Below are 10,411 nucleotides of genomic sequence, written 5' to 3'. Positions count from 1 at the left end.
AATATTTTGAGAAATATTACAATGTAACCTTTGAAGTAATATAATTAATCAAATCATTAATCAACTGTTTTTTTCTACATTGACACTTGTTTTGCTATATCCAGGTAATACAAACTTTGTATTTGTCTGCCATATTTAATTTTGTCTTTGACTGTCACGTTTGCTAGTATTGAACATCGACATATTCGTCAAATTTCGCTGAAAAAAGCTATTTTCTTCATAAATGTTACCTAACTTATGATAATTAAATGCTGTAGTGACAATGTCTGATTCAGAAGGAAGTAATTTTTCGGGAAGTGGTTCAGATGCAGGCAGTGTAGTGTCGAATAGGTCACGAAGAAGTGCTGCTTCAAATCGGTCGGCTAAGTCGGGCTCTCGTTCGCGATCCCGTTCGCAGTCTGGTAGCCGAAGTCCCTCAAAATCACCTTCGAGGTCACGTTCAAGATCGCGATCACGGTCACGCTCTCGTTCCAGGTAATTATAATACCAAAAATCTAAAAGTCATCGAACACTAGATGTCGTTAAGTTGATTACGTGCATTGTAACAGGAGCCGTTCAGCTGGATCTGATGGCAGTAATAACAGAGACGATGAAGCTAAAGAGGCATCTGGTGATGAAGAAGTTGAGGTATTTGTTAAATTGATTGTTCATTGTATTAATTAAATTACCTAGAATACATAATTGTATCGATTTCCAATGACTTGACATTGTTACAATAATACATACAAGAAATTTATTGTATTGATAGTGATGACCTACTTTTATTACCAGAAATTTGATCAAAACTAAGATTAGTTTAACTTCATATTATGATAAATTTAACAACAAACAGTAGTTTTGTTAATGTTTACTTAACTTGGGACCCCTAGTGTTTTAACAATCTTTTCTATATTACTAGCATCTTGATAAGGAGTTATTATGTATGGTTTTCACATGACACATGCAATGATGGACAAATAAACAGGAAAATATAACTCAAATTATTATCTTTACTTTGTTTATTATATTACACTATATATTTACTACTTGTCTATTATTTATATACAAATGACCATAGTCCCTTTGTATCTGTCATGGCTATAAATGTGCATATAAAGAACATTTTTTATAGAAAATCTCTCAATATATATATAACATGTTGTGACTTATTTGTGACACAATAAATATGTGCCTTGAAAATACTTACACACATTGTATGTAATTGATTGATATCATTATGTTTATTTATAATTTTCTTGCATGTGATAAAGCATTAATGATGTTAAATTTATTTTAAGTCCTATATTATATACTATCTATGTATTGTACAGTATATATAAATTTGATCTAAGCATTTTCATAGTATATGCAATTTGTCGGATTACAAGGTACTCCTTCTAAAAAAAGTTCTGGATGAGAAGGGATTTGTGGTAGTACTCTATTGTTTGACAAATTCAATCATCTGTCCCACAATCATCACTTTACAAAACCAATTTTTGATGGTCGGGTTAACTTTACAACCATAGCTTACTGGTGACAGAGCTCTGTGCAAGCTTGTCCGGGTAGGTACCACCTACTCATTAGATATTCTACCGCAAAACAGCAGTACTTGGAATTGTTGTGTTCTGGTTTGAAGGGTGAGTGAGCCTGTGTAATTACAGGGACAAGGGACATAACAGCTTAGTTCCCAAGGTAGGTGCCGCCTTGCTGATGTAAGCGATGGTTAACATTTCTTACAACGCCAATGTCTATGGGCATTGGTGACCACTTACCATCAGGTGGCAATAGAAGATCAGTATAAATCCATTTTATTATACGATTATTTACATTTTAATGTTTTATTTCCCGTAGGATGAACAAGAACCTGAAGGAGATGATCTAGTAGACTCGGAAGAATATGATGAGGATGAAGAAGAAGAAAGACGCAGAAAGAAAAGGAAAAAGGATAGTCGCTATGGAGGTTTTATTATTGACGAAGCTGAGGTTAGTTTAATTTAACTCATACTTATATGTATCTTAGCCAAATCTTTGAGTGTATAACTACATAGATGTATTACAAAACAGTAGATTATAACAAGCCAATCTCAATAGTGAGTAACTGCAATAACTTTGTTATAGTTTTTAGTTATATTTGTCATAGAAAAAATATTATAGTAAAAAGACATTTATATTTGTAATTTTAAATATATATAAATAAATGAAAACGTATATATTCATTATATATACGATTTCATTTATTTATATTACACATATTTAAAAATTTCATGTTCCATGAATCTTTGCTCATAGCAGTTATTAGAGTAGTATGATCAATTTTCCTTATTTAAATTTTTTCCTCTTCATAGGTTGATGATGAAGTTGATGAAGATGATGAGTGGGAAGAAGGAGCGCAAGAAATGGGCATTGTTGGTAATGAAGTTGATGAAATTGGACCAACAGCTCGAGAAATTGAAGGTCGACGCAGAGGAACAAATTTATGGGACTCTCAGAAAGAAGAAGAAATTGAAGAATATTTAAGAAACAAATATGCTGATGAGTCGGCTGCCCTTAGACATTTTGGCGAAGGAGGAGAAGAAATGTCAGATGAGATCACACAGCAGACACTCCTGCCAGGAATCAAGGATCCTAACTTATGGATGGTTAAATGCAGAATAGGCGAAGAGAAAGCAACTGTACTATTATTAATGAGGAAGTTTATAACTTACCAGAACTCTGAAGAACCTTTCCAGATAAAATCCGTAGTGGCACCTGAAGGTGTAAAAGGTTACATTTATATAGAAGCGTACAAACAAACACATGTAAAAGCTATAATAGAAAACGTCGGAAACTTGAGAATGGGTATCTGGAAGCAGGAAATGGTACCGATTAAGGAAATGACGGATGTTTTGCGGGTAGTCAAAGAGCAGTCGGGTTTGAAACCAAAACAGTGGGTTCGGCTAAAAAGAGGTCTCTATAAGGATGATATTGCTCAAGTAGACTATGTTGATTTGGCCCAAAATCAAGTACATTTGAAATTGTTACCTAGAATAGATTACACAAGACTGAGAGGAGCTTTAAGAACTGTGCAAAGCGAGAGTGAGGCTGCTAAACGGAAGAAGAAGCGCCGGCCTGCTGCCAAACCTTTCGACCCTGAGGCTATCCGTGCCATTGGAGGTGAAGTTACTTCGGATGGTGACTTCTTGATATTTGAAGGTAACAGATATTCAAGGAAAGGTTTTCTTTATAAAAACTTTACAATGTCTGCTATATTAGCAGAAGGTGTTAAGCCTACACTTACAGAATTAGAAAGGTTTGAGGAACAACCCGAAGGAATCGATATTGAGCTCGCAGCTCCCGCCAAAGACGATCCAACAAGTTTGCATTCGTTCTCTATGGGTGATAATGTTGAAGTATGTACTGGCGATTTGGCCAACCTACAAGCAAGAATCATAGCTATTGATGGTTCTATGATAACAGTTATGCCAAAGCACGATGCTTTAAAAGATCCACTCGTATTTAAGCCTAATGAACTGAGGAAGTATTTCAAACAAGGAGATCACGTAAAAGTATTGACCGGTAGATACGAAGGTGACACCGGTTTAATAGTGAGAGTCGAACCGCATAGAGTTGTCCTCGTGTCCGATCTAACGATGCACGAGCTCGAGGTTCTCCCGCGAGATCTGCAGTTGTGTTCGGACATGGCCACCGGCGTAGATTCCCTCGGGCAGTTCCAGTGGGGAGACATGGTTCTCCTCGACGCTCAAACCGTTGGCGTCATCGTTCGCCTCGAGAAGGAGAACTTTCACGTCCTCGGCATGCAGGGAAAAGTCATCGAGTGCAAACCTCAGGCGCTTCAGAAACGTCGCGAGGTTCGCTTCACGATAGCGCTCGACTCCGAGCATAACTCCATCCAGAAGAAGGACATCGTCAAAGTGATAGACGGCCCTCACGCAGGCCGCGAGGGCGAGATCAAGCATCTGTACCGGAACTTCGCCTTCCTGCAGTCGCGGATGTACCTCGACAACGGCGGCATCTTCGTGTGCAAGACGCGCCACCTGCAGCTGGCGGGCGGCGCCAAGAACAACGCCAACGCCAACGGGCTGGCGCTCGGCTTCATGTCGCCGCGCATCCAGTCGCCCATGCACCCGTCGGCGCGGGGCGGCGGGGGGCGCGGGCGCGGGCGCGGGGGGCGCGGGCCGCTCGCGCGCGACCGCGAGCTCATCGGGCAGACCATCAAGATCACGGGCGGGCCCTACAAGGGCAACGTGGGCATCGTGCGCGACGCCATGGGCAACACGGCGCGCGTCGAGATGCACGCCGTCTGCCAGACCATCTCCGTGGACCGCGGACACATCGCCGCGGCCGGCGGGCCCACCGGCGCCCCTCGCGGAGGAGTATCCAGGTCGGTCTCGGGTCTGATCTCGAGTCGGTGCGAACGTTTCTATGCGTTGCACGTCTCTCGATCGATCGTTCACCTTCACGTCCGTGTCACGTTTCAGCTACGGGCGCACGCCGATGCGGGCGGGCGCGCACACGCCGACGTACCGCGAGGCGGGGCTGAAGACGCCGCTGCAGGGCGCGGCCACGCCGGTGTACGAGGCGGGCAGCCGCACGCCGCACTACGGCTCCAGCACGCCGGCGCACGACGGCGCGCGCACGCCCGCGCACCCCGCGTGGGACGCCGCCGCGCACACGCCGCGCCCCGACCTGGACCTGGCGCTGGCGCTCAACCTGCCCAACTCGCCGCCGCCCGCCTACGACTCCGCCTACTCGCAGGGCCCCTTCACGCCGCAGACGCCGGGCACGATGTACGGCTCGGACCACACCTACAGCCCGTACCGGCCGAGCCCGAGCCCCGGCGCCTACGCGGCCGGCTACCTCGGCACGCCGAGCCCCGCCGGCTACTCGCCCAGCTCGCCCTACCCGGACGAGGACGCGGACTGGCACACGCCCGACCTCGAGGTGACCTCCTGCTCCGCCGTCTCGCTTAAGTTCTACGTTTTTAAAATACTCTTTATTATCAAAAAGAATATAACAATAAAATAAATGTAACAACACGTAGCAACAAAGTAGTTCCCAAGAGAGTAACGTTTCGCCCGGGCGCCAGGTGCGCGTGCGCGGCGGCGCGGAGGCGGCGCTGCGCGGGCAGACGGGCGCGCTGCGCGGCGTGTCGGGCGCCACGTGCGCCGTGTTCCTGCCGCACGAGGACCGCGTGCTCAACCTGCCCTCGCACCTGCTGGAGCCCGTCGTGCCGCACAGCGGGGACCGCGTCAAGGTGACCGAGCCGCCATCCTTAGATGTGTCTTTTGGAAGATTTGTTCCCGAACTTTTATCGAAACGTATAAACTTGTACGTTGACGTATGAACGTCGTCGCTTCGAGATACGAATTTAATCTTCTGTATTTAGGTGATAGCGGGCGAGGACCGCGAGGCGGTGGGTCAGCTCATCTCCATCGAGAACCAGGAGGGGGTGGTGAAGTTTGGTACCGACGACATCAAGATCATGCAGCTGCGACACCTCTGCAAGATGGCCTCCACTTAGGCCCGCACCTATCGAGAACGCGAGGATAACGAAGACATGATATTTAAAATGTATAATCGTAATATATTCATTGTTGAACCTCGTATTCTGGAGCTTATGAACCATTTTCATTTTCAAATACACTTTATCCGCATAAAATAAAATACTCAAGTATGTTTAAATTATGTGGGTTGTATTGCTGTTTATATATTTTCACCATAGAATCCAACACCACCAATTTTCCACGATTATTAAAAGACAATCAAAAATCAATAACAAAAATATTAGTTAGTTCAATCCACGAAGACGCGCCCAACTATTTCCGAGAGTCCAGCCCGAACATAAGTCCCAAGTGGACCACGGCTCCGTCGTGGCTCGGTTTACGCGGCTAGTTTAATTTACGTTGCCGCTGATCTTGAGTCATCGGGAAAAGTTACTCTACTTAGGTTTTTATCTTTATATTATTTTTTAAACGTCCAGAAAAACGGAAAGTATTATCTTTAAAAGTTAATATGAACAAGCTTTGAAATTTTAATTAATTGATTCTATGTATAAAGACACAAATAACAATTGTGCAGAAAAAATAACCGGTGTTTTTATGTTCCATATTAGGTACATTCTTTCCTGTTATAATACAATATTTTCATATTTAATGATGAAAAGTGCATGCCAGTATCCATCATCATAATAAATTTATCCTGTGCAGAGCGCTCTCGTAAGGTTTAAAATAAAATACTTATTTAAAAATATATTTTATTAGAAAAGAAAAATACAAAATATTGCACATGCAATAAATAATAGCTTCGAATTCGGTGATATGTAGTAGAGCATATTTCAGTTTATTATGAATCTCTTCGTTATTTCACTTAGTGTGTGTGTAGACTTACGCCGTATTGGTGCGTAGGTACGTATGCATAGCAATATAATTCACACTAGCAGCTTACATTACTCACTTGCACTGTAGCGATTGGGAAAAAGAGTGGGGCGTCATCTTGGATTGAACCATATATAAAAACCATTGTTATCCGCTAGCTACTCATAATATTGTTACTCAAGGTTTGGACTTACATAACATGTGTCATTAGTATGATTGACATTTTTTAACTCAAATTATAGTTATAATTAAGCCGTAGATCTCCTGGACTTAAACCGATATATGACTGGGATAATACCAGGAGGGAAGTGGCTAGACATCCTGACGTCAGGACAGGAGGTCTCTTAATTTTTCTCTCGACTTATAAAGATACCAATAATTTAATGTTGCCTATATTAAAAATAATCATAAGTATATCAAATAGGTATTAAAAATTGTTATTACCCCATAGATACATATCGCTTTTGGTCCAAGGGTTCCGACTTATTCATTGGTTACAAGGCAAATAACGAAATACAAGAATAAAGTTTACTATACATATATTTGAACAGACCGGTGATGCCTTAATAGTATGAAGATTCATATATTGTTTTATTTGTTTGATTTACGCTCATAATTCGATTGAATATCACTATTGTTGTTTACTGAAATAAACAATATGCAGCTAGCTAGATTGTTTTTTTTGTTTAATTTTAAATATTTTTATAACATTAAGACATATGTCCAATTTTTGGTTAAATTTTTATACTATTAAAAGATAATTTAAAATAATTTTGTTCAATTAATTTATTATAGTTTTTTATTAATTCGGAATATTGTATAGAAATACACACAGAATAAATTAAACAAAATAAATGATTTTATAAACATTTATTGAATAAATAATACAAAAATGTTATTGAAATTTTAATGAATTTCAAACGTAAACATGAACTGAGCAAATGACTTCTACTTACATTATGAAACATCCAATTTTATTTATTCAAAACGATTACATCGAAAAATATGACGCTACCGATTACGGTAACTCACATAGATATACCACGCGAAATATATCAATGAAATTTATATCTTCAATACAATAATATTGTTTACAGTAAAACTTGACTCGATTGCTATCTTTAAACAAGAAAGTCTAAAGGCAGCAGTAGAGTATCCTTTGATTAATAATATTTTATACAGTCAGTATATTTAACGGATTATCATTATAAGGTATAAATGCCTGGCAAATGCGACAAGCGTTAAACAAAATGCTCCTCAATATCGGTTACGACTGCGATTTCCAAGACATGATTAGTATTAATTAATTTTAAGAAAGATTTTTTTAAAGATAACGCGCAGTCCCTACTAACCACAGTTACACGGAAAAATAATAATAATCAACAATTTTACACAATTCGAACATAGACCCTTCGTAATATTTATACAAATAGCTACAAGCGATCCCTCGCTTACAAACTAAAACCACTTGGTTGATTATGCTGATGATTCGCCACAGACGAAATTATATTAAATAAAAGCATTATTACGGAATTATTACAACAGTTGCGTATGCCCCTCCCCCTAAGTACTAAAACGATAACTTAGCCTAACAAGGTCAAAAGTTTATTTATACAAATGAGTCACGGAACTATTGTCTGTGGACATGTTCTGTGCGCGAACGCTGCCGTAACTAACTGTACATACGAGACGTAGCAAGACGCGTCGCGCGGTCAGACGCCAACACATGGCAAGGCCATCCAGCCGTAGCATGGAGACGATCCGCAAACCGCGCAACGGTGTGCCTCATAAAAATCTAGTCTCACTTGTGTACATCCAATCGACATCAGATCTATAAAATTTATAATTATCTATGCTATTCATATATTTTTTTTATAGATTTCGACGAGAAGCAACAAATATCATTAATCAGTCGCGACGTCGCGATAAAATTTACACGAATATACAAACTACAATTTCATTAATCATAAATAAATATGTACAGACTTATCGAAATTTAACACGTAGAAACTAAACGAATCGAAAGCGTAGGTTCGCTTCTAATTTATAAATCATAACGATCGACGATTGAAATAAGTTCTGCTAGTCTACAATCTCCGATACGAATTTGGCAATACAATAATTTCTCTATACAATCTCCTAGTTACATGTGATGTGCTCGATATACAAATAATCATACAAGGACACCTCCCAATCTCGAAGGACTCGGACGAAACAAAACTTACGAAAAAATCACCGAAAATAAATCATGCAAACGATCGTTCGTCGAGAGGTACGCGGGGGGCGCTCACGACGCGTACATGCGCTTGATGTCCTCCTTGTAGCGCTCCTGGATGTCTTTCCGCTTGATCTTGAAGGCGGCCGTGACGAGCCCCATGTCGGGCGACCACACCTCGGCGCACAGCTTGACGGCGGCCGGCACCTCGAACTTCTCGAGGCCGCACTTGCGCGCGTGGTCGGCCAGCTCGCGCAGCACGGCCTGCTCGGCGGCGGGCGCGCGGCACAGCTGCGCGAAGGGCAGCGCGGGCAGCCCGGCGCGCGCCGCCAGCTCGCCCAGGTGGCGCGGGTTGGGCACCAGCAGCGCCACCGTGTACGTCTTCGAGCTGTCGCCGTACACGCAGATGTTCTCCACGATGGGGCACGTCTTCAGCTCCGCCTCCACCTTGCCCAGCGACACGTACTCGCCCGCCTGCAGCTTCACCAGGTCCTTCTTGCGATCTGCCGATATCGAGACACCGGTGTCGTTACTGTCACTTTAAGTAGGTATTACATTATTGTATCTATTATTTAATTTGGTTTTACATCAGGGATGCAGGACGCCGATCCTGCAAAGACATTCCTTACACAGTCATTGCGAGATTAAAGATGCTACGTCCCTTGAGCCTCATAACCGAATCAAAACAATCGGACGATGAGTCACGTACTCATACAGACTGACGGGGCTCACACAGAGCCACCACAAGAAAAGTACAGTTCAATGTTAGTTGATCATTTACCTAACTAAATATAGCTTAAGACTTGCTTAAATTGAAGGAACAATTGCAAAGCCAGTATTAAGGTCCTCTAGACCGATTTCGGCCACAGCGGCCAATCTCAAGAGAGATTAGCCAACTGCGTAAGACATATTATAGTGCACAAGTGTGTGCGCAAACACAGGTGCACTCTTTATTTCCTAGCTCTCATAATCCAATGGGACGGCAATCCAACTCGACCGGAAAAGGTTTAGGCACTGGACCGACGGCTTTACGTGCTTTCCGAGGCACGGGGGTGTACACACTTCCAACTATAGAACCCGGGCTGCTACTGAAAATTTTCTGACAGAAAAACCAAATAACTTTTTACTGGCCCAACCTGGGAATTGAACCCAGGATCTCCGGGTTAGCAGCCTTATATCTGGCCACTAGACCAACGAGGAAGTCAAGCCTGTATAAGATAGTAGTATAGTATAGTAGTGTACCTATAATTTTGATGCAGCCGTCGTGATGCAGCTCTGCTATGTCTCCGGAGCGGAACCAGCGCCGGCCGGCCGCGTCCAGGAACTCCTCACGCGTTTTCTGTGCGTTCCGGTAGTAGCCCTCCGCGACGCAGTCGCCGCCGATCACTATCTCGCCCTGCGGTATTACGTCGCCATTAACACTACTTACACTTTTTATTATATAACACTAACAGTACTGTGATATTGTCTAATTTTCATACAAATATCGTTATCACAAAAAATTAGGTAGTCAATAATACATTATGCACTAATTTATATTAATATAGTAACAACGAAGTGACAAATTTAATAAATAGTTTAATGTTCTAGTAGATATATCACCTGCGGGTAGGGCTTGTTTTCAACGCGGTAGTTGCCTTCCTCCCAATTGACCAGCTTGATGTCTGTGCCGGTGGTGGGCGCACCCACGCGACCCGTCGACCTGGTGGAACGAAATAATAATTTTAATAAGATTCGACGGTTTTTTGTCGGGTATACGTCTTTACATCCATCATCTATCCCCTATAAGGTTCATAATTAAACTAGAGCTATATAATGAGAGGACCGTGACCCAGCACACTGA

General features: G+C 42.3%; 2 protein-coding genes across 4 annotated transcripts in view; one reads left to right on the top strand and one right to left on the bottom strand.

Annotated features, from left to right (window-relative positions):
- The first annotated feature begins 144 nt into the window (after positions 1 to 144).
- On the top strand, positions 145 to 7,021 carry LOC126781201 (transcription elongation factor SPT5). The gene is made up of 7 exons (XM_050506058.1): positions 145 to 474; positions 549 to 627; positions 1,831 to 1,962; positions 2,325 to 4,360; positions 4,458 to 4,920; positions 5,066 to 5,233; positions 5,366 to 7,021. The coding sequence occupies exons 1-7, from the start codon at positions 263 to 265 to the stop codon at positions 5,498 to 5,500; spliced, it is 3,225 nt and encodes a 1,074-aa protein (XP_050362015.1). The 5' UTR covers positions 145 to 262; the 3' UTR covers positions 5,501 to 7,021.
- A 187-nt stretch (positions 7,022 to 7,208) lies between these two features.
- The window catches only part of LOC126781207 (long-chain-fatty-acid--CoA ligase 4), a 53,679-nt gene continuing 50,476 nt past the window's right edge, over positions 7,209 to 10,411 (bottom strand). For all 3 annotated transcript variants that reach the window (XM_050506072.1, XM_050506071.1, XM_050506073.1), the window contains 3 exons: positions 10,171 to 10,270; positions 9,811 to 9,964; positions 7,209 to 9,071 (listed from right to left, as the gene is read on the bottom strand). In XM_050506072.1, the coding sequence (XP_050362029.1) occupies positions 8,641 to 9,071; positions 9,811 to 9,964; positions 10,171 to 10,270 (685 nt within the window). In that variant the 3' untranslated portion in view covers positions 7,209 to 8,640. The remainder of the gene's footprint in view (positions 9,072 to 9,810; positions 9,965 to 10,170; positions 10,271 to 10,411) is intronic.

Source organism: Nymphalis io, chromosome 3 (assembly GCF_905147045.1).
Source record: "Nymphalis io chromosome 3, ilAglIoxx1.1, whole genome shotgun sequence".
NCBI classification, from domain to species: Eukaryota; Metazoa; Arthropoda; class Insecta; order Lepidoptera; family Nymphalidae; genus Nymphalis; species Nymphalis io.
The sequence above is the reverse complement of the archived record's forward strand: the minus strand, read 5'-3'. Positions and strand labels throughout refer to the sequence as shown.

Bases quoted from the DNA above. Each gene is read 5' to 3' on its own strand.
- LOC126781201 (XM_050506058.1), top strand. From the start codon at position 263: ATGTCTGATTCAGAAGGAAGTAATTTTTCGGGAAGTGGTTCAGATGCA. The intron at 475-548 runs GTAATTATAATA...GCATTGTAACAG, and splicing joins CGGTCACGCTCTCGTTCCAG to GAGCCGTTCAGCTGGATCTG. The intron at 1,963-2,324 runs GTTAGTTTAATT...TCCTCTTCATAG, and splicing joins TTATTATTGACGAAGCTGAG to GTTGATGATGAAGTTGATGA.